Here is a 24,350-nt window from a genome sequence, read left to right as displayed (position 1 = left end):
AAGGCAGGAAGATTGTCTGAGGCCAGGAGTTCAAGATCAACCTGAGCAACGTAGCAAGACCTTCTTTCTACCAAAAAAACCCCCTTTTTAAAAACAAACTAAAAATTTTTAGGCAACTGCTAAAAATGAATAATTTGGTGTAAAGGAGACAGAGCAGGGACCCCTCTTAAAGGCCTGTGGATCTCCCAACCATGGAAATAACAGAAAATCTTGAGTTCGTTCAAGGGAAATTCCAGGCACCTACCCAGCCTTGAGAAGTAAATGAGCAAATTAATAAGCAAGAAGGTAACAGTAACTTAAAACAATAGCCAAGGCTGGGCACAGTGGCTCATGCCTGTAATCCCAGCACTTTTGGAAGGCTAAGGTGAGCAGATCACTTGAGCTCAGGGGTCTGAGACCAGCCTGGGCAACATGGAAAAACCCCATCTCTACAAAAGATACAAAAATTAGCATTGTGACATGTACCTGTAGTCCCAACTACTTAAGAGGCTGAGAGAGAGGATCACTTGAGTTGGGAGACAGAGGTTGCAGTGAGCTGAGACTGTGCCACTGCACTCCAGCCTGGATGACAGAGCAAGACTCTACCTAAAAAAAACAAAACAAACAAAAAAAAGGCCAAGGAAGTTAGAGTCCGAAGATGGTCCCTAGAGAAACTAATGATGCATCTTAACATATGTCCCTGAGTTGTTTTTTTAGAAACCCAGACCCTCACCAAATGTATCCACTGGCATGTAGACCTCAGATAAGGAGGAACTGAGGATTGAACTCTGACCACTGTTCTTTGTTGTTCTAAATGTCTTCCAGAGGGGCCTAAAAGTCATGCCTGCAAATCAGAACTAAAATTCTTTTTTTTCTTTCTTTTATTTTTTCTTTTTGGAGATGACTCACTCTGTTGCCCAGGCTGGAGTGCAGTCGCACAATCATGGCTCACTGCAACCTCTACCTTCCAGGCCCAAGCAATCCTCCCACCTCAGTCTCCCAAGTAGCTGGAACCACAGGTCTGTGCCACCATAGTCAGCTAATTTTTAAATTATTTTTGTAGAGATGGGGTCTCCCTATATTGCCTGGGCTGAGAACTAACGTTCTTTTCTGCTGATCCCAAATTTTTAGACAAAGTTTTATTTAAAGTTCCTTAACCAATTGCAAACAAAAAAATCTCTGATTTACCTATGACCTGTGGGTCCCCCCTGCCACCTTTGAGATGTCCTGCCTTTTTAGGTCAAACCAATGTGTAGCTCCATGTATTGATTTATGACTTTACTTGTAACCTCTGCCCCATGCACCTTTATTTTACTTTTTATTTTTGAGACAGGGTCTCGCTCTTTTGTTCAGGCTGGAGTGCAGTGGCACAATTACAGTTCACTGCAACCTCGACCTCCTAGGCTCAAGTAATCCCCTCATCTCAGCCTATCCTGACTAGCTGGGACACGCAGCTAATTTTAACTTTCTATAGAGACAGGGTATGTGCTATCCAGACTGGTCTTGAACTCCTGAGCTCAAGCAATCTTCCTGCCCCCGCCTCCCAAAGTGTTGAGATTACAGGTGTGAGCCACCGCGCCTGGCCCCCAACTGCCTTTAAAAACCCTTACTCGCCAGCCATCAAGGAGGAGCTACCTGATTCTCCTTGCTTGGTGCCCTACGGATAAACACCCTTCTTTCTCCCTCTGCAAACCTTGGTGTGGTTATTTGGCCTTACTGTGCCAGACGAAGGGATCCTAGTTCAGTTAGACAATATAAATATTTGCAGTGTATGTATACTACCCAAGTACATGACTTCATTATTCAATTTGACAAATGCATTCTGTTACACAAATACAGAAAGGATTAATAAAGCTTGACTAGCCCATCTTTCCCATTATCCCTGCATGTATCTTTGCATTATTGCAAATAATTGAGAACAAACCATTAGTGAGGGGATGGAAAGACTGCTCTGGCTCACCAGTTCCTTTTAAGTATTTCCTTAAGTAAATATCATAAGTAACACAAATAACTATTTCATTCAGTGTAGAGAACAAAGCAAAAATAACAATTCTCTGAGCATCAAACGAATAGGCTTAGTATTATTATTATTATTTTTTTTGAAATGGAGTTTCACTCTTGTCACCCAGGCTGGAGTGCAGTGGCAAGATCTCAGCTCACTGCAACCTCCACCTCACAGGTTCAAGCGATTCTCCTGTCTCAGCTTCCTGAGTAGCTAGGATTACAGGCATCCGCCACCATGCCTGGCTAATTTTTTGTATTTTCAGTAGAGACAGGGTTTCACCAAGTTGGGCAGACTGGTCTCAAACTCCTGACCTCAGGTGATCTGCCTACCTCAGCCTCCTAAAGTGCTGGGGTTATAGGCGTGAGCCATGGCACCCAGCCTAGGCTTAGTTTTTTTGTAGGTACTAGAGTATTTGTTTCTTTAGCCAAAATCCACTGATATTTTAGTCTTCTGGTTCTCAATCTTGGCTTCCTTTTGCAATTACCTCTTGAACTTTAAAAAATTTTACTCCAGCCCGGGCAACAGAGGGAGACTGTCTCGAAAAATATATAAGTCAATAAATAAATAAATAGGCTGATGCCTGGATCCCACCCTGGGACATTCTGATGTAACTGGCCTGCAATGGTGCCTGGGCATGGGGATTTTTAAAAGCTCCAGTGACTCTAATATGCAGCAGACTTTGAGAACCACTGGTTTAAAGGACTTTGTCTTACTCTGACAATGTCTAGCACAGTGCCTGGCAGAGACTGATGCTCAGAATGAACAAACTAAGGTTCTATTTGTCAAGAAGGAGGAGAGCATTGTGTTAATCACAAATGCAAACAAACGACAAGCAAGGGATAAGTCAGGCCCTGGGCAAAGACAATGGTAAGGCAATTCCTGCCAAGTGTGTGAGGGTAATACCCACTGAATGCAAGCTGTTGTTACCTTTTTTCCTTTATTTTTATGTATTTATTTTTTGTTGAGACAGGGTCTCACTGTCCTTCAGTCTGGAGTGCAGTGGCCCTATCCTGGCTCACTGAAGCCTCGACCTCCTGGGCACATTTAATTCTCCCACCTCAGCCTCCTTAGTAGCTAGGACTACAGGTGCGTGCCACCATGCTTGGCTAATTTTTTACATTTTTTGTACAGACAGGTGGGGCTCCTAATGATGTTGCCCAGGCTGGTCTCGAACTCCTGGGCTCAAGTGATCCTCCTGACTCGGCCTCCAAAAGTGCTGGGATTACAGGCCTGAGCCACCGCACCAGGTCAAGTTTCTATCTTGACTCTAACTAGAAAAGGTGTCATCCTTGAAATGCAGGTACTGTCCAGCCAAATTCCAAAGCCCTCTGAAGATCCAAGTTCACTAAGAAGCTCAGAGGTGCCAGGCTGTGTCTTGTGTGTGCAAATGAGGCAGAGGATGACAAGGCAGGGTGGGCACTTCGAGCTCTGCCCTAAGTCTGGTCGGCTTGAGAGTCAACCTAGGAGCCTCTCTCGGCTCCAAATGGGAATGTGGTAGCCCTTCCCGCGTAGGGAAAAAGGAGCGTGAGGGGGCACCACGGCGAGATGGTCGGGTCTGCTCCACCCATGAGGATGGAGTGCAGCCTCCACCGGGAACCAGGGGTGGGAGTCGCTGCTCAGTGGCCAGGGCCTGCACGTGGCGCGGCGGGAGCTGCTGTCTAGGGCCGCGAGGCGACAGCGGATGAGGACTACATGTCCCGACGTGCCTCGGGCAGGGTGGGGCGGTGCCGGAGCCGGGCTGGGAGGCCGGCCAGGGCCAGGCGTGCGCAGTGGTTCTTGGGAGTGGCGAAGCGAGTCCTGCCCGGCTGTCAGCTGTGGCCCCCGGAGCCGGGCGGGGGTGGCCGCGACCATTGGCGGAGAGGCGAACGGGGCGGGGCCGCCGCCAGCCGCTGCGGGCAAGGCTGAACAGGCGGAGGTGGGCAGCTGGCCAGGAAAGCACGGTCCGGGCGGCTACGTTCGGCCTGGCCATGGCAGCGGCGCCCCTGAAAGTGTGCATCGTGGGCTCGGGGAACTGGTGAGCGGCGGCGGGTTGGAGGCCGGGGCTCCGTTTCCAGGAAGCGCCTCTCCCGGGCGGTGAGGGCTGCGCGCCCCATGCTGCGGCGTGGGCACCGGGCACTGCGCGCAGGGAGGCGGGGTGGGCGACCTCGTTGCTGGGCTGGGCACGGTGCGCCCGAGGAGGCCGCACCGGGGCACTGGCTCGGGAGGCGCTGGGCCCGCGTGCGTGCGGGGGGACAGCGCAGAGAGAGGGCACCTCGCGCACGCGGGCACCTGTCTGCGCCCTCGTTACTGAGCGCACAGAAGCCACCTGCTTGCCACGCCTGGGTGTTTTGCACAACATCCTAAGGGCTTGCTCCGTTCTCCACGGCGGATCTCCTGGGTCAAGGACTTGGAGGAGGCTCGAGCATTCTTACTGCAGTTTCGGTGTTGAGGTAACCAAGGCGGAGAGGGCTAAAGGGCTCTTGCTGCCCAGGTCACGGGCGGGGCAGGCTCTACCCTTCAAGGTGCCCGTCTCGCCCCCGCTTCTGATAGGTCCACTATCTTAGGCGCGTCGTATCAGGAAGAAAATCCAAGTTTCAACAGGCCGCTGCCCCTGAGGCGTTGAGAATTCTCCCTTGCCGAGATGTTTGCGAAGCTTTGAGTCTCTTTGGGGCCTTATTTGACTTTAACATTTTATGGAGTACTTTAGAAATGTCAGTTCTTCTAGTACCCTTAATCAAACGTACACTGTGGGATTCTCTGCTGTGTCTGGGTGAATGTAGAGGTGGGGGTGTGAAGGGGGAAGGAAGCAAAGTGTAGCATCTGGTGTTTCTAAGCCTTTTTTCATTGCTGTACACTCTTCGCCACACTGGAGGGACTGGTGTACAATATAGTTAAGAGTGATGATGTCCTTTCAGTGCTCCTGTTTACCGGTTTTTCTGTGGCGTGACAGGCATCAGAAGTGCTGCAGCAGTTGGTCCTAGGTAGTTGGTCTTAGTTTTACTCTTTCAAGACTTGGCCCAGAAAGTACTTATTGAAGGAAACCTTACCTGGTTCTTCACTTTTCCATCCCAGCAAGGCCAGTGGCCTCTCTCTGTGTCCCTATTACTGGCCTGTATCATTGTTTTATAAGGAGTTATTTGATTATCTGTCTCCAACTTTTGAGAATGGCATCTACCCTAGTGCCTGGCATATGCTAAGTCAATACTAAGACACTGTTGCCCAGGCTGGACTGCAGTGGTACGATCTTGGCTCACTGCAACCTCCACCTCCCGGATTCAAGCGATTCTTGTGCCTCATCCACTTGAGTAGCTGGGATTACAGGTGTGAGCGTCCGCTCCCTGCCACAAAACTAATTTTTAAAACCATAATGATATTTGATTGAATAATACATTCACATTGTTTAACAACCAGGGCCGGGTGCCGTGGCTTATGCCTGTAATCCCAGCACTTTGGGAGGCTGAGGTGGGCCCAGGAGTTTGAGACTAGCCTGGGCAACATGGTGAAACCCCGCCTCTACAAAAAATAAAATATTAGTTGGGCATGGTGGCACATGTCTGTGGTCCCAGGCACTTGGGATGCTAAGGCAGGAGAATCGCCTGAGCCTGGGAGGCAGAGGTTGCAGTGAGCTGAAATTAGATCGCACCATCGTACTCTAGTCTCAAAAAAGGGAGTGAAACCCTGTCTCAAAAGAACAGAACAAAACAAAAAATAAAAAACAAAAACCAAAGCGTACCAAAAACAGTGAAACATCACCCATCCACATTTATCCCCCCTGAATACCTCCTGAAGGAAAACCAGTCTTATGAATTACTTCTGTCCTTTCTGGAGGAATTCCATGCAAGTGAATGCTTACATATATTCCTTTCCCCCTCCACCCTACAAATACTAGGGTATTGTATACTTTTCTGTGAGCTGCATTTTTCAACCAACAACAGAATGTTCTACACAGCATTTAATAGAGTTGGTACCTTGCTGCTGCAGAGCTTAATTTGGACTTTCAGCTTGGCTTTGCCAGTTTTAATCTCAAGGTCACTTGAGTGCAGTGTCAGCTCCCCTGTTGGCCCATGCCATTTGAAAGGCACCCATTTAGCACATGTTTTTTTAACATTAGTTTTCTATTCTGTAAAATTCCACAGATGACAGCCCCTTTTCCTAATTTGCAAGGTGCAGGACAAGTAACACAGCTCTGCCATGCTGGAACTGGGCCTGGAGCAAGAGTAGTGAAATGAGCCTCCTGCCCCCTCTGCTGGGATTTGGCTGCCTGCCCATGGCTTCTTCATTCTGGTGTACTTGACTGTTTCCTTGGCCCACTCCAGCCCAGGGAAATGGAGTAGAACTTGGCCAGGGATACTGAAGCAGAGCAATTGAGAAATGTGCTGATAGTTTGGGCTGGCTGCCTGGCTTCATTAATTATGGGATTAGACAGGAACAATTCTTGGCTTCTGTGCCACTGCCTTGGGTACAGAGATACTCAAGTCCTAGAGAGAGGATCACGACCTCCCCAGAAGGATTCAGGAACTCAGGAACTGAAAGCAACATGGAGAAGCTCCAGAGGGGTGTTCAGTTCTGGTCAGCAGACGTTTGAGTGTTGCCCAGTGTAGATACTGTGGTCTGACCAGGGATGCAGACACAGCTGGACACAGTCCCTGTCCTTAAACAACTTACCTTCAGGTCTGAGATCAGTGAGGGCATGGAAGATAAGACCGAAGGAAATGCCAAGTGGAATGGAATAACTGCTTACATTTTAAATCGTGTTTCTTTTTTTTTTTTTTTTTTTTTGAGACGGAGTCTCACGCTGTTGCCCAGGCTGGAGTGCAGTGGCGCGATCTCGGCTCACTGCAAGCTCCGCCTCCCGGGTTCCCGCCATTCTCCTGCCTCAGCCTCCTGAGTAGCTGGGACTACAGGCGCCCGCCACCGCGCCCGGCTAATTTTTTGTATTTTTAGTAGAGACGGGGTTTCACTGTGGTCTCGATCTCCTGACCTTGTGATCCGCCCGCCTCGGCCTCCCAAAGTGCTGGGATTACATAAATCGTGTTTCTTAAAGTGTGGTCCCAAGACCACTTGTGTCAGAATTACCACTGAAACTAGACTTGCTTAATCATATCCCCTGAGAATGAGATTTTTTTTTTTTTGCTTAAGGAACTTTAGCCTTTTGCCAAATTTAATACAGATCAAGAAGAGATAGACCTACCCTTCCAGATCTGGTTCTTACCTCAGGAATGTCAAGTTGCTTGAGCAATATTTATACTTGGAACTTTAAGGCAGCTTAGCCTCCTTGTGTAAATAAAAGTGTTTGTCACATATGAGAACTCTCACATGGAGTGCCTCTCCCAAGTCAATTGTCATCAGTTGCAATACAGTTACCAGAATATTGAATTTAGCTGGCTTGCCAGGGAGCTTCAGCCAGGAAGGTCCTGGGCAGGAAAGTAAACCTGTTGTATAACATGCCCTTGTCCTGTTCTTTGGTGAAGCTCATTTTCTCTACACAGATTAGAGAGAGGAGGCCAGAGGAGGGGCCCTCACCCATCCAGCGGAGCCCTGCTGTGCTGCCCGCTGCCGCAGGTGCAGGGAGGGACTTCCTAACCTGCGTGACTTTTCCTGGCTCTGTGACTTTGATTTGGAAAAGCAACAAAAGCTTCTCAGGTTCTTTCAAAGATGAAACAGTTTCTTTTTTGTTTGTTTGTTTTGTTGTTGAGACAGAGTCAGCTGTGTTACCCAGGCTAAAGTGCAATGGCACAATCTTGGCTCACTGCAACCTCCATCTGCTGGGTTCAAGTGATTCTCATGCCTCAGCCTCCTGAGTAACTGGGATTACAGGCAAGCACCACCACGCCCAGCTAAGTTTTGTGTTTTTAGTAGAGACAGGGTTTTGCCGTGTTGGCCAGGCTGGTCTTGAACTCCTGGCCTCAAGTAATCTGCCCGCCTTGGCCTCGCAAAGTGCTGGGATTACAGGCATGAGCCACAGTGCTTGGCCCAAAATTTCTTTTTTTAAACCAGCACCTTGGAAAGATCACCCAGATACAGTGCAAAATAAAGTTCTAGAGTTAAAACCTCAGGGCTGTATTTACAGCCAAATCCTTGTGATAGGAAGCATATGTCCAGAAACACATCCTAAATCTCCTTTGGAGGCAGGGTAGTGCAGTGGTATAAGAGCGAGCTTGGGAATCTGACTGCCTGGGTCTGCCACTTGGCAGGTCTGAGGCCTTGGGAAAAGTGCTTCTCTCTAAGAATCATATGTTGATACCTGCTGTCTGGGATTATGGTTAGGATTAAATGAAATGATCTGGGGAGAGTGCATGGTGACTAGCACTCAGTAAATGACAGTTTCTATTAGTATTATTAGTTTCATCATCCTTGATCAGAGTTGTCATTAAGTCACAAAATGGACTGGTTTGGGGTTTGGCCAAGGGGTAGAGAGGCAGAGGATGGGAGAGAAGACAGGAGACGAGGAGAGTGACTGATAGACAGCTGGAGGAGTGTCCTTGGGAGTTGCGTATCTCTTGTCCTTGTTTTCACATCACCCCACAGCCTGGCATTTTCTCTGATACTGAAGGTCAAGGAGCGCTTTGGCCCACTTTGCGCTGATGACTGAAACTGGACCTGTGACTCTTTTTTTTTTTTTTTTTGGTCTGCTGGGATGGGCTGGGAGCAGCATCCTGGCTGTTCAACCTCCCTGGACACCCTTTTGTCTGCGCTACTCAGTTTCTGTTGTGATTCTCGCCACACAGAGAGCTCAGAAACAATTTGAGTGACTATAAGTTCCTTTATGGGCAGAAATAATCCTTCCCTGAGGACAGGCGCACGGACACACTTCTACCATGGAAATTGGAGTGAGAGTTGATAGGATGGACTGGAGATGAACTTGGAAGAGATTTAGAGTTCCCTTGTGGGCTAAGGTGAGAAAGTTTGTACAGCTTTTTAAAAAGTAATATTTAATCACCTGTTTCCTTCATCTCCCACACCTGTTCAGTGTACAAATCATGAGTGTGGCTGGGTGCAGTGGCTCATGTCTATAACCTCAACACTTTGGGAGGCTGAGGTGGAAGAATCATTTGAGTCCCACAATTTGAGTCCAGCCTGAGAAACATAGCAAGACCCTGTCTCTAAATTTAAAAAAATAAATAAATAAAATGTAAATAAAAATCATGGCGCAGTGGCTCATACCTGTAATCCCAACACTTCGGGAGGCTGAGGCAGGTGGATTGGTTGAGCCTAGGAGTTCAAGACCAGCCTAGACAACTTAGTGAGACCCTGTCTCTACAAAAAAATATAAAAATCAGCTGGGCATGATGGCATGTGCCTGTAGTCCCACCCACTTGGGAGGCTAAGGCAGGAGAATCACTTGAGCCCAGGAGGTGAAGAGTGCAGTGAGTCAAGGTGGCGCCATTGCACTCCAGCCTGGGTGACAGGAGGGAAACCCTATCAAAAAATATATATATAATATAATAATGACTACTATTCTAGGAATGAGTCGAGAGCTCTCAGTTTCTTACCTTAACCTTTCATTTCTTAACCTTCACCTCTTGCTTTCATTCTTCCATTCCATCTCCTTCTGTTCCTTAAGAGGCATAAATATAATAATTGATCATTTTCTGTGTGTCATGTACACGGTGTTATTCCATTTAAACATTATAACAGGCCTGTGGGGTACTATTATTATCCCTATGTTAGATGACATAACTAAGATTTAGAGAAAACTTGCTTAGGTCAACAGTTAATAATGTGAACTTGAAACCCAGATCCTTTTAACCCCAAAGACCATGTTTCTGTAAATTCTTACCATTTTCAGTGTGAAGCATACTTTTACATGAGGACAAATATCATTTTCATAAAAATGTTGAGTATCCTCCCAACAAAAATCCAATTTTATATTCCCCTTCTGAGAAATAAAATGGAAGCAAGGCCTTAAAAATCATCTCATTCAGTTTCCCACCAACGTAGTCATCCCTTCTCCTGTAGCTATGACAGATGATTAGAGTTTACTATTTTCAAGGCAATTAATCTTAAAATTAATTAGAAGATTAATTGTTAGAAAACTCATTTTTTTTTTCTTCTTTGTATGTGAAGAAAAATCTTAGAAAAATCTAAACTAAAAATCTATCACCTCTAACTTTTACCTGTTAATCCCAGAGCAACACCTGGGTGAGCCTCCTCTTCTCTAAGTCATGTCCCTTTGGACAGAAAAGTCACATATCCCCTAAATCTTGCCTCTGGCAGGCCAAGTAGCATCCCCAAGTCTCAGTAGTTGCAGGTGGATGGTGGTTTCTGGGGTCCTCACCATCTGTGTCACCATTCTCCTTTCCTTTTCCTCCTCCCCACCTTGGTGATATCAGGAACTAAGCTCATTGTGCCAGAAGCGTCCTGGGCTCCCATGAATTTATACTGGTGACACTTTGTAGTTATTCTGCTTTGAGGCTCAGTCTCTTCCACAATTGGAAGAGGAGAGCTGAATCAGTCATCTCTCACTGCCTAACAGTCTACCCCCAAACTTAGTGGCTTCAGACAGCAATCATTTATTAGCTCATGATTCTGGGGTTTAACAATTTGGGCTAACCTGGGCAGATTTTCTGCTGATTTACCCCAGGCTCACTCATATGGCTGTGGTTGGCTGGTGAGTTGGTTGGACACTTTCACCCACCTTTTTGTTGTTGTTGTTTTTTGAGAGTCCCACTCTGTCACCCAGGCTGAAGTACAGTGGCAGGATCACAATGCATTGCAGCCTCAACCTCCCAGGCCCAAGCGATCCTCCCACCTTAACCTCCCGAGTAGCTGGGACTAAAGGCACACACCACCATGCCTGGCTAATTTTCAGATTTCATCATAGAGGTGGGGTCTCACTATGTTGCCCAGGCTGATTTCAAACACCTGGGCTCTCAAGTAATCCTCCCGCCTTGGCCTCCCAAAGCACTGGAATTACAGGCTTGGGCCACCACACCCAGCATGGCTGGGACTCTTGGTCCTAGATGACCTCCTTCACGTCTAGCAGTGGGCAGGCTTCAGCCAGCATGACAGGAGTGACCAGCCCACATGTCTCTCATCCTTCAGCAGGCTAGCTCAGGCTTCTCCATGTGGTGTTTGGGTTCTAACAAGAGTAAGAGAAGGCAAACCTTCATGAGCTTAATAGGCACTTTTCAAGCTGTAGCGTGAATGAGGCCAGACGCTTTTCTAGTCCATGTGTTCAGGAGATTCATAGTTTCCTAAATCTGTGGCTTTAAATTTTTTGACTTGCAACTAACTGACATACAATTTTACGTTATGATAGAGCACACTTCCCATCCAACCAGAAACAAATGTTTCACAGTAGCAAATGTTACTGTGGGTGATTAACTGTGATCTTTTCTCCTTGTATTTATTTTGTACCTGTATAACCTTCAGTTTGAGAAACACTGTCCTAGGTAGTAAAACAGTTTCTCATTCTTACTGTGTCTGGAATTGGTTCCTTCTGGTGGGTTTTTGGTCTCGCTGACTTCAAGAATGAAGCCACGGACCCTCGCAGTGAGTGTTACAGTTCTTAAAGATGGTGTGTCCGGAGTTTGTTCCTTCAGAGGTTCAGATGTGTCCGGAGTTTATTCCTTCCGGTGGGTTCGTGGTATCACTGACTTCAGGAGTGAAGCCGCAGACCTTTGCAGTGAGTGCTACAGCTCTTAAAGGTGGCGCATCTGGAGTTGTTTGTTCCTCCTGGTGGGTTCGTGGTCTCGCTGACTTAAGGAGTGAGGCCACAGACGTCTGCAGTGAGTGTTACAGCTCATAAAGATAGTGCAGACCCAAAGAGTGAGCAGCAGCAAGATTTATTTTGAAGAGCAAAAGAACAAAGCTTCCACAGCGTGGAAGGGGACCCGAGTGTGTTGCCGCTGTTGGCTGGGGTGGCCAGCTTTTATTGCCTTATTTGGCCCCACCCACATCCTGCTGGTTGGTCCATTTTACAGAGCACTGATTGGTCCATTTTACAGATTGCTGACTGGTTCATTTTATAGGGTGTTGATTGCTGTGTTTACAATCCTTTGGCTAGATACAGAGTGCTGATTGGTGCATTTACAATCCTTTAGCTAGACACAGAGTGCTGATTGGTGCGTTTTTTACAGAGTGCTGATTGGTGCATTTACAATCCTTTAGCTAGGCAGAAAAGTTCTCCAAGTACCCACTCAACCCAGGAAGTCCAGCTGGCTTCACCTCTCCTTATCATTACAGCCAGAGTGGTTCTGCAGATGCACATGTATGTTCTAAGAAAACTATAGCCTTATCATTTGGATTTTCTCTACCTGGTTTTTCCAGTGCTGAAGAAAGGAAGTGGTTTGCATGTGTTATAGGCAAAAAAAAAAAAAACCAAAGGATTTGTGTTTTTCCAGTCCTGGAGGAGGAAGAAAACTCTAACCTAATAGCCCTAACACTGGCTATCTGGACAGAAATATCCCCAAGATGAAATTAGTAATTCATGTAGCTACCTCAGCTCGATGGAAATGTCTTCAAGCATCTAAACCCCTTTTTTGTCGATTGAACTTTTTTTTTTTTTTTTTTTTTGAGACGGAGTCTCACTGTGTCACCCAGGCTGGAGTGCAGTGGCGTGATCTTGGCTCACTGCAACCGCCACCTTCCGGGTTCAAGCAATTCTCCTGCCTCAGCCTCCCGAGTAGCTGGGACTACAGACATGTGCCACTATACCCGCCTAATTTTTTTGTATATTCAGCAGAGACGGGGTTTCACCGTGTTAGCCAGAGTGGTCTCAATCTCCTGACCTCGTGATGCGCCTGCCTCGGACTCCGAAAGTGCTGGGATTACAGGCGTGAGCCACCGCGCCCGGCCAGGTTGAACTTTTATAAGTTGGGTTTCTTGAGTGGATCCGCCCAGTGACAGGAAGTGCCTTTTGTAGACTGTACTCCATGGTTCTCCACTGTGTGGGTTGTCTGTTGAAATTCTGCGTGTGTAAACACTTTGACAACTGTAACATGTTAGGTAAGTGTTAGAAATGATTATGGATAAATTTGCATTATCACATATCATTAAGTGACCATGCATTAACATTTGTCTTGGACAATGGTTTATACTTGTCCCAGTCTAATTTCAGAGCATTCTCAAAAGGATCTTGTTTTAAACAATAAATCTTACAGTAACCTGCTTAAAATGAACTCTTGTGAGTTTGAGTAACGTGATTCTGAGCCTCACAACCAGGACCAGCAATGATGGCAGATAGGTTTCATCTCAAGCGCTGACTATAGCTGATTGATGGTGACTGCAGAGTTTTGTGTTGAGAAGGATTCTGGGGAAGAGAGTATCTTTGCCAGAAAAGGGTGCTGTGACCTACAGTAGCAAGCTGGGGTAGGGATTGGGGTGGGGACTGACAGCATCTAGCTTGGACTGGTTTACTACTACCAATTTTACTACTATTCATATTTACATTTACTACTACTTGGAATAGTTACTTCTACCCAAGTAGAACCCATCTGTGAGGCCTTGCCTGACACAGTCAGCTCGTGCTCAGCTTTGGCCCACAGCTGCACAAACGTTAGATTCAGTAGTAAGGACTATCCCGGGTAACCCCTTAAGCACTTTATGTGTTATCTCAGTTAATCCTCACAGTATGAGGTACTGTCTTGTCATCATCCTTATTTTATAATAAGTCTGAACTTACAAAGTTATGTAATGTGTTCTAAGTTACACAGATACTGTGCAGTAGAGTGGTTGAAGTTCTCTGCCTTCCTGCCCACTTGAAATGTGGCTATTGGGACTAAATTTAAATGTTAACTAATTAAAATGTAAATACTATGTGTAGCTACATATGCAGTGGAGCTCTACATACTTATTTTCTCCTTGCTTTTTCATGTAACTGTGTCTTGAAGCCTTTTCCATATCTATACATAAAGAACATTTCATTCTTTTTTATACTTGTGTAATATTCCTGGGCATAGATACACTTTTGTTTAATCAGTTTGCTCTTGATGGATATTCTAAGAGTTCTGCAGTGAATAGCCTCATACTGAACCATCTGCATATATGTTGGTAGAAGCCAGAACTATTAGCAATACATGAGAAATAATTTAGTCATGATTTCTTATTTCGTTTTTCACTTCATAATAAGCAAGTATGAGGAAGGTGGAGAGTGACATTCCAGCTGTAGAGGACCTAGAAACATGAGCAGAAAAGAGGTTTGTTTGTTCTGGATTACCTAGCATGTCTGGTGTAGAGCTCAGGTTTGAAAGCTGAGATTTTGCATCATTGAGACTCTGGTGGATGTTTGCAAATGGTTTTCAGTGATTCTCATTATCCAGGAATGAGGGCAGGGGTGTATAGTCTTTCAGTTATTATGTCAACAGAGACCAGGTGCCAGGTGGCTGTTAGAATTTGCACTACATGGTTCTTTCCATTATCAATAGATGGGCCTGCAGAATGTATATATCTAAAAAATTTGTGCTAGGATATAGAATATGCTTGTTTGAAGTGCCATGGACAGTTTGGTTCTCTGCCATCCTTGCTTAAGACTGGTGGTCCTTAAAGGCAATTTGAGACTGTGACTTAGACATTCTGCAGGATCCTGTGTGTTCTTCTCCTGAGTGGGCAGGTAGATTCTCCTGCTACCTGTGTCTTTGATTCTGATCTGAATTAATCGCTGACCATTCCTCCATTCACTCAGATGAACATTGTTCCCATGGTGTGTGGGGTTGATAGCATGGCTGACCAGGTCATGGATAGCCAGTTTTGAACAGGCTGATAGGTGCGTGGTCCATCCCAAACTGCTCCTACTTGGCTGCTCTGAAAAAATATGGAAATAAGTATCGACTAAAATGAGTCTTAGGGAGCCTCTGTGGATTTCAGTTACCTCCATAGTTTCTGTTTTCTGGTTGGCTAACAGGCCTTGGGACTTGCTGAAACTTGTCTGCTTTGGATTTGGGGTCTGTTAAAATATCTAAATGGGAATGATTTAAAATCAGAATAAAAAAATAAACTAATACTGGGAAAATTTGGAAAAGATAGGCAAGTATGAAGAACACGATAACATTTGCTTGTCACCTTACCAACAAGAAAGGATGTATTCATGCAACAAATGTTTGTTGTGCATCTACTATATCAACACTTCAGTGTGCATGTGAATCTCTTGGGGATTGTGTTACAGAGCAGGTTCTGACTCAGCAGGTCTGGGGTGGGGCCTGAGGGTCAGCATTTCTAACACGCTCTCAGGGATATTTTCACTGCTGGTCCATGGACTACACTTTTAATAGGATCTGACCATAGGCTGGATCTTATGCTAGTGCTTGTGTTTTCTTGCAATCCTTTTTAAATGTGTGTGTTTTTTTAATTGTGACAAAATACACATAACATAAAAGTTACCATCTTAACCACTTTTAAGCATACAGTTTAGTAGAGTTAAGAATATTCACATTGTTTGTGTTGAAAACAATGAAAATATTGAAAAGAATTAGATGTCCAGAATTCTTTTCATCTTGCAAATCTGAAACTCTATATTCATTAAGCAACAGTTCCTCAATCCACTCTTTCCCCAGTCCCTGGAAACCACACTTCTACTTTCTGTCTCTATGAATTTGACTACTCTAAGTACCTCATATAAGTAGAATTATACATTATTTATCCTTCTGTGTCTGGCTTATTTCAATTAGCATAATGTCTTCAAGGTTCATCCATGTTGTAACATGTGTCAGAACTTCCTTTTTAAGACTGGATAATATCCCATTGCATGTATAGACCACATTTTGCTTATCCATTTATCAGCTGATGGACACTTGGGTTGCTCCCACCTTTTGGCAATTGTGCATAGTGTTGCTATGAACACGGGTGTATGTATAGACCACACTTTGCTTATCCATACATCAGTTGATGGACACTTAGGTTGCTTCTACCTTTTGGCAATTGTGCATAGTGTTGCTATGAACATGGGTGTACAAATATCTCTTTGAGACCCTGCTTTCAATTCTTTGGGGGTATATACCCAGAAACAGAATTGCTTGATCATATGTTAGTTCTATTTTTAATTCTTCGAGGAACTGCCATTTGGTTTTCCACAGTGGCTGCGGTATTTTACAATTCTACCAACAGTATACAAGGGTCCTGATTTCTCTGCATCCTTATCAACACTTATTATTTTCTGTGTTTTTGCTAGTAGCTATCTAAGTGGATCTGAGGTGGTATTATTTATTAATTGCACACTTGCAATCATATGGTATGTACAATTTTGCATCCTTTTTGTTAAATGTAACATTCTATCATAAGCGTTTTCCTCTGCAGTTTGAATTTTGATAGAAAGCCTTTTCAGTCTCCTTACTCTTTTAAGTGAAGTTGTTCACATTGATCTTTTTTCCTCTGTGGTTTCTTTCTTTGATTTCAAGCTTAGAAAGCTTCCTTATGTAGAGATCAAATAAACATTCACCAAGTTGAATCTATTTTTAAAATACTTCATTTTTAACATTTGCATTGAATACTCTGGCATTTGGTTGTTCTTTAAAAGCCCTTTGACTGCAAAGAATTACACAAAATGTTAATAATGGTTCTCCCTGGGTGATGAGATTATTCATAATTATTTTTTCATGTATTGCTTTTATGAGTGAAAAAGTACATGTTATTTAAACCACAAAGGACCACCCTCTTGCCCATGGAATGAGCCCGGGTCAGCTCTGGAAGAGATGGGGACATGGAATGTGGAGAATCTAGCTGATGGCAAATTCTTCCTGGACCTCCACTTCCTCCATAGTAAAAAGAAGGATGGACTGTAGGGTCCTTTCTGGCCTCAAATTCGTCAGGTTTAGGCCCAACTTGATAGTGTCAACCTAAAATAATCAAAAAGGTCAGAATCTAGTTTAAAGAGAGTTTAATTAAGTGCAAAAGTTAAAAGTGAGCCTGCCGGCCGGGCACAGTTGCTCACACCTGTAATCCCAGTACTTTGGGAGGCTGAGGCAGGCGGATCACGAGGTCAAGAGATCGAGACCGAGCCAGCCAACATGGTGAAACTGTCTCTACTAAAAATAGAAAAATTAGTTGGGCGTGGTGGCGTGTGCCTGTAGTCCCAGCTGCTGGGGAGCCTGAGGCAGGAGAATCGCTTGAACCCAGGAGGCGGAGGTTGCAGTGAGTCAAGATTGCACCACTGCACTCCAGCCTGGTGACAGAGTGAGACTCTGTGTGGAAAAAACAAACAAACAAACAAACAAACAAACCATGTGAGCCTGCCCAGAAAGAACAGATTCCAAGAAATTAGGATTTCAGCATGTTTCTGTGTAAGGCTTAATGCATAGTTACAATGATCTGATTAGTCAAGGTGGTCTTTTTGAGTGGTGGGGGAGGTATATTTAACATTCCACACTGCAGATTAACCATTATTGGGTCTTGGACTGATGCTTTCTGGTGTGAGTTAGGTACAGGACAATGAAGGCGGCAGTTAATGTACAACAAAGATCAGCAATTAGAAGTGGGAAGATCTGGTCTCTCCTAGTCATTTACAATGAGGAAGTCAAGAATAGTGGGGCATAGAGTGAAGCAGAATAGCAAGCATACAAGTTATACATAACCCAGTCTCCAAGGCCTAACTTCCCCCTTGGCATAATAAATTCAGAGGGTCCTGAAATTTTTATTTTTATTTAAAAACAGGCGTCCATTCCTTGGCTGAAGTAGTACATCCCCAGCCTAATTAAATAGTACACCTTTTTAGAGAGAAAGGGGTGAGAAGGCTGTGGACAGAGTGAATGGCAAAGGGTTAGCTGGGGGCGGAGGGGGGAGGGCATTGCCAAGCTGGGGGTTAGGACCTCCTGCAGGTGGGTGTCCATCCAGCTGGGACTCAGGGCCGTAGAGCAGAAGGGTTAAAAGGGATAATGTGGGTAAGGTATTTGAAACAGTGCCTGACACCTGGTAGGCACCAAATTAGTGCTGTTTTTGCCCACCCTGTCCCTTCCTTGCCTCTTGCCCCTGCCACGCCATTTTATCCACCTTTCCTCACTCCTCTTTCTCTCCTCCCTTAGTCTCCCTGATCCTCTCCATTTCTCTTGCACTATCTCCTCTTCTCTCCTTCCCTTAACCTCTGTCCTCTTCCTTCTTTTCCCTCCTCCCTGGACATGTTAGTTCTAGATAAAATCTGTGCCTATTGTTGGCCATGCCACGGGCTATGACTGAGCTTTGCCCCAGGGGCCTTCCTGCTGCCCGGAAGGTACCCAGTCTCCTCCCCAGGTAAGGCCCACTAAGCCTCGGAGCTCCGCCCTGGCTACACTTTCTCCCAGCTTTCCCTGACGTCATCGCCAGGTGTCACTGTGTTGCCTGTTTGACCACATAGGTCGCTGTGGTACAGAGATAGATAGATATATATATATGTATATATATAAAAAAACTTTTTTTTCTTTGAGATGGAGTTTTGCTCTGTTGCCCAGGTTGGAGTGCAGTGGCGCAATCTCGGCTCACTGCAACCACCGCCTCCCGGGTTCACGTGATTCTCCTGCCTCAGCCTCCTGAGTAGCTGGGATTACAGGAGCCCGCCACCACGTCCGGCTAAGTTTTGTATTTTTAGTAGAGACGGTGTTTCACCATGTTGGTCAGGCTGGTCTTGAACTCCTGACCTCGTGATCCGCCCGCCTCGGCGTCCCAAAGTGCTGGGATTGCAGGCTTGAGCCACTGTGCCCGGCAGTACAGTTACATTTTTTTGTGTGCTTGTTGAAACAACATCAATCTCTGTTTACCAGTCTCCAAGCTCCATAAGGATGGGGACTTGTCTGCTTTTATTCCCTTGCATCCCCTGCACCCAGCATGGTGTCTGAAATTAGTGGGTGCTCAATAAATATTTTCAATAAAAGATTCTACCCTACAATAGGGCAAATATAAATTAGCAACAAGTGCAGGCTTTGGAGACACTCAGATCTGGGTTTGAATTGCTGACTGTAGATGGACAGCATGACTTAGGTAATTGATTTATGCTCTTTGGGCCTAAATTTCATCGTCTGTAAAATGGGGATAATGTGGCACCTCTCTTGTGGGCTGTAATAAAGATGAAATGAAATCTTATATGAAGTACCCATCTACTCAAGTTCCTTTTAAATTTCATTTGCATAGCGTTACAGGATTTGTGAATTAGTGTATATTTTAAGGCCTAAGACTTAAGACAATGCATGATTTCATGGGTAACAGAATTTTATACATCTATGTAAAGACCCAGGACTGGCCATCAGCAAACCTGAGTCCTCCAAGTTCTGTCTTAGCTAATTATTGACTTTGCTCCAGGGGCCTTCCTTCTGCCTGGAAGGCTCCCCAGCCTCCTCCCCAGGTAAGACCCACCTGGAGGCCATACCGGATTGTAGGATGCAAGGTGAACATGACTCAGTCTCCTGCATCTTAATCTGCAAGACGAAGAGTTTGGGTAGGATTAAACGCATCATGCAGGCAGTACCCCTATGGCTTTGGCTCTGTCTGCTTCATAGCTGTAGTAGTATTTGATTGCTATTCTTTCTTTGAAAGTTTATTTTTATTTATTTATTTTTTGGAGACAGTGTGTGCCATTATCCAGGCTGGAGTGTGGTGGCATGATCATGGCTAACTGCAGCCTTGACCTCCTGGGCTCAACTGATCCTCTTGCTTCAGCCTCCTGAGTAGCTAGGACTACAGGTACAGCCACCATGCCCAGCTAGTTTTTTATTTTTTGTAGAGACAGGATCGCACTATGTTGCCCAAGCTGGTCTCAAGATCCTGGGCTCAAGAAATGCTCCCTCCTCAGCCTCCCAGTGCACTGAGATTCCAGGTGGAAGCCACTGTATCCAGCCTAAATGTTTACTTTAAAAGACAACTTCATACCACTATAGTAAATATCACAAGTAGAAGGTAACAACAACAAAAGCCAGTAGAATGAAAACAAGACAGTGTTACAAAATTCTTGCCAGATATTACTACCTGCCAAGGCTCAGAGTCTGAGGCCTCTTCAGACTTTGTGAAGAAGGGAAATTAGCACACGCTGGAGAGATGGGAACCACTTAATGGCACTGCAGCGAGACATTCTGCACTCGCTTAGGACCATGAGAGCTGAGAAGGGCACGAGTGATTCAGTGTCATTTGGTTTTGTGTGTATCCCTAGTCCCCATTTCTCACTTTGGGAAGCACTGGATTAGATCATAGACCTGGAAAGAACCTTAAAGATTACCTGCCCCACCTATCATTTTGTAGACGGATGAGCTGAGCCTGATGTGGAGGTGGCTGCTCATGCTCTTGACCCAGCCTTGTGAAGACCTGTGCCCTTGATTCTCAAAATGCAGGAGTTGAAAGACAGACAGATAGATATGCAGGAGTTGAAAAATAGGCAGGCAGGTAGACAGAGAGATAGATATGCAGGAGTTGAAAGATAGATAGATAGATAGATAGATAGATAGATAGATAGATAGATAGATAAGACCTGTGCCTCACTATGCTTGTGTAGTGTTACCGAAACCAGCTGAGACATGGAGAGTGCCAGCAGTGTGGCCACAGGACCCCAACTATGACCTGTTCACATGCAAACCACCTTTGTGGGCTATAGTCAGCTTTTATTTTAAGCTCAGCTCTAAAATATCTATGCACATTTTTGGACTGGCCTTCTGCTGGTCAGTCACATTTCTTTCTCTCTTTTTTTTTTTTTTCTTTTTTGTTTTTTGAGACGGAGTCTTCCTTTGTAGCCTAGGCTAGAGTGCAGTGGTGTGATCTCAGCTCACTGCAACCTCCGCCTCCCGGGTTCAAGCGATTCTCCTGCCTCAGCCTCTTGAGTAGCTGGGACTGCAGGCGCCCGCCACCACACCTAGCTAATGTTTTTGTATTTTTTAGTAGAGATGGGGTTTCACCATGTTGGCCAGGATGGTCTCAATCTTCTGACCTTGTGATCCACCCGCCTCGGCCTCCCAAAGTGCTGGGATTACAGGCGTCAGCCACCGCACCCGGCCCATTTCTTTAAAACAGGGTGTGTCACTTATAAGTAGACTCTGGTCCCTTCAAAACCCTCCGGCTCCTCCAAAACATTTTTCTTGCTCTATTTGATCCACAAGAAAAATGAAGCTGCTCTTTCATATTGGTCAGAAGAGGTAACACTTGGGACAAATGCCTCTAGTACCATTCCAGAGGCACAAAGGAGTTTTGGGTGTGGGTTATACTTTTTGATTTTTTTATAAACCACACAGATAAAAGTGGACAACAGAGAAAATACTGAGTTCAACATGGAGATTGGGCTGGGCGCAGTGGCTCATGCCTGTAATTCTAGCACTTTGGGAGGCTGAGGTGGGAGGATTGTTTGAGCTCAGGAGTTGAAGACTAGCCTGGGTAACATAGATCCCGTCTCTACACAATTTTTTTTAAAAATTAGCTGGGCGTGGCGGCACACATGTAGTCCGTTACTCAGGAGGCCAGGGAGCGACGATTCCCTTGAGCCTGGGAGGTCAAGGCTGCAGTGAGCCGTGATTGCACCACTGCACTCCAGCCTGGGGGACAGAGCAAGACACTGTCTCAAACGAACAAACAGAGAGAGTATATCAAAGGGGGTTAAAACAAAATGAAATATAGTGTTTTAAGTCCTGGCCCTCCTCCTCCATGCCCTGCCTCCCCGCCACCCTTGCCAAAAAAATTATTGTATAAATTATATATAGAGAACAAAACTAGGCCTTAAGGTACTAGGATCGTTTTGTTCCTCCCCATCCGTGAATTTAATTCCACAGTCCTTCCTTCAACACAACACTACCCCAACCCCCAATCCCTCCCACTACATTGCCAATCCCTGGGTGGCAAATCCAACAGCTTGGCCAAAAATTACTTGGAGAGGCCTCTAGTTGTGTCAAAGATTCTGTCTTTGTACATCTATCAGCTTTTGCTGCAACACAGCCCACTCTCCCCTAACTCAGCTGCTTAAAATAACAAGCATTTAAGATTGCGTTTGAGTTAGGGATCAGCTGGTCGGGCTCACTCATGTGTCTGCAGTTAGCTGAGTATTGGGTGGAAAGCACTGCTGTGTCTGCTTTTCCCAGCCCTGATTTGCGAAACCTTTTTTTGCTTCTCAGCAGGGGTTTGGTCTTCCTGAGCACCATCCTTGTATCTTCTCCCTGCACCCTGGGTCGGGCTGTCCATTATGTTTCTCTCAATAGAAGGTTGAGCCTGGGAGACTTGTCATGGATCAACATGTATTGCAGTTGGGTCCTTTGTATTGAAGTCCACTGCAGTTTACCCTTCTAACCACATCTGCTTCCACTTTCCTCCACCTCTTATCACACACAGCATCATGAATGCCTTTTAGCTATTCATCTCTCTGAGCTGGTGGTGAGCTTTTGAGAGCAAAGAACACGTTGCCTTTCCCCTGCTGTATTACCACCATCCGGCCCAATGTATTACACACAGTAGGTGCTCAGTAAATATTTGATGACTGAGATAAATGAGTGAATGAATGAAATTATTGATGAAACCAGGAATGAGGTAGAATGAGGTCTTGATGGCCCCCCAAGAGTAAAATAACTGGAATTCCCCCTTATTAATTTTTACCCTGTCACTTTAAGCCCCCATTGAATCCCAAAGGACATACAGACATGGTCTGAAGGGCCTAGTTCTTAACAGTACCAATGTTTGTTTAAATTTTCCTAACTCTACCCAGGGGTGGTGGCACGTGCCTGTAGTCCCAGCTACTCAGGAGGCTGAGGTGGAAGGATCACCTGAGCCCAGGAGGTCAAGGCTGCAGTGAGTTGTGATCACGCCACTCTACTCCAGCCTGGGTGACAGAGTGAGATCCTGTCTCAATCAATCAATCAATCCAACTCATTGCAGTAAATACTACAGGTTTGCCTCTGGTTGCAAATGTTTGGCTTCCCCAAGAGGCAGCTGTAAAGGGGAAAGCAAATGTATTCCAGTGAGATCACAGGGAGGGATTCCTGGTTCTGATTTACTTTTCCACTTGGTTTACTAGACTTAGATTCCTGGTGTCTCATAGCCCCCCATCGGTTGACGCTCAGTCCCCCAGAACCACGCTTGTTCTCTCTGACCTTGTGAAAGTTACTTGATGTCAGGGAACACTGTGAACCACAGCCTTTATCTCCCTGTGAGTACGTGAGCAGCTGTTTCCAAGATTAGAATGAAGGTGGTAGTGATGGTGGAGGTTCCTGGCCTGCTTTCTACAAAGTGTCAGTAGGAGAATTGGATTAATGGGTATTTATCTAATAACCTGTTCTGCTGGCATAGAATAAGAATTTCACAGGTACAGCTGCATAGCCTTGATATCTACAGCTATTCTTTTGTGAGGGAGGAGGGCATCAGAATTCTGATCATTGTGCAGAGCAGTGGCTCTCAGCCTTGGCTGCACATCAAGTCATCAGGGAGCTTTAAAAAGTACAGATGCCTGATCCCACCGCAGAAGTGCCAGTTCCATTGGCCTGGGGTATGGTCTGGGACTCAGGATTTTTAAATCTCCCAGGTAACTCTGTGCAGCCAAAGTGGAGAACCGCTTGTTTAGTTTATCCATTCTATGTCAGGAAAGGGACAATAATTATAATCTGTTAGAATTATTTGAAGTTTTGTGGTTGTTAAAGCATATAGGTTTATATGCTGGGATGAATTATAGTTGGGTTAGAAAAACAGATTCTTCAGGGGATGAAAATAAATGTCTCCAACATGTTCTGCAGCCTCTTGGCTGCCCCCACCTTTTGTTGTCATCCCCTACTCCATCTCATCAAATTGTCTTGAGAATAATTGTGAGAAAAAGTAGCAACTGCCCTAACACATGAATTTGCAAGATGCTCTTTACTGCATTCTCTCATTTACTCCTCACACCAGGAAAGTCAGCTAAGAAACAAACCGTTTCTCAGTGGAAAGTCCAGAGGGGAGAGCTGACAGGCTCAGCTAGGATTGAGTGCCCACTGTGGCCCCAGCAGCGGCTTCTGTGGGATGGACACAGGTGCCTGGTCCCACCTCCTCTGCTGCAGCAGCCACGTGCAGACACACACTGCTGTCGGGAGGACTGATGTTAACAAATCAGGGTCATTCTTGTCCCCTGTAGGAAAGCCTATGGGAGACTGAGCCATCACTAGAACATGTTTGCTAAATAGAGATGCAGAGAAAAGGGAGCTTAGGGGCCGGAGGCCGGCTTGGTTGCGGAGAGGAGGGAGTGCAAAGTACTCAGCGACTGGGCCCTGTGCTCTCCCTTTGCTCCTCTTCGGGAGTCCACTCGGGTTCTTGTCTTTCCTCTGTGCTTCTGCCTGGCACCTGCTGCAGTTCATCAAGACACAGTTTATTTTACCATAGGTACATCTCAATATCCTTTGAAGACCTTCCAGGGTCATTTTCATGCTCTGGGGTGGATTTCTCTTCTGCCTGTGATGTTGTCTTCCAAGATAGGTTGATTCTTACTAGTTTCAAGGGGTGTTGCATTTTGACCTTAAACCAAATTCTGGTGCTTTCCCGGTCACAGGCGGTGGTATTCCAT

At 45.6% G+C, this 24,350-nt stretch overlaps 1 protein-coding gene across 5 annotated transcripts in view; it reads left to right on the top strand.

The window, feature by feature from the left end:
• The first annotated feature begins 3,650 nt into the window (after positions 1 to 3,650).
• GPD1L (glycerol-3-phosphate dehydrogenase 1 like) overlaps positions 3,651 to 24,350 on the top strand; it is a 62,972-nt gene continuing 42,272 nt past the window's right edge. For 2 of the 5 annotated variants that reach the window (XM_074030843.1, XM_005545551.4), the window contains exon 1: positions 3,751 to 3,998. In XM_074030843.1, the coding sequence (XP_073886944.1) occupies positions 3,952 to 3,998 (47 nt within the window). In that variant the 5' untranslated portion in view covers positions 3,751 to 3,951. Of the gene's footprint in view, positions 3,999 to 23,907; positions 24,170 to 24,350 lie in introns of those variants that run through there. The other 3 variants (XM_065539805.1, XM_065539804.1, XM_074030844.1) reach the window with 2 other exon arrangements.

Source organism: Macaca fascicularis, chromosome 2, assembly GCF_037993035.2.
Source record: "Macaca fascicularis isolate 582-1 chromosome 2, T2T-MFA8v1.1".
Classification (NCBI taxonomy): Eukaryota; Metazoa; Chordata; class Mammalia; order Primates; family Cercopithecidae; genus Macaca; species Macaca fascicularis.
This window is presented reverse-complemented; position numbering and strand designations above follow the sequence as displayed.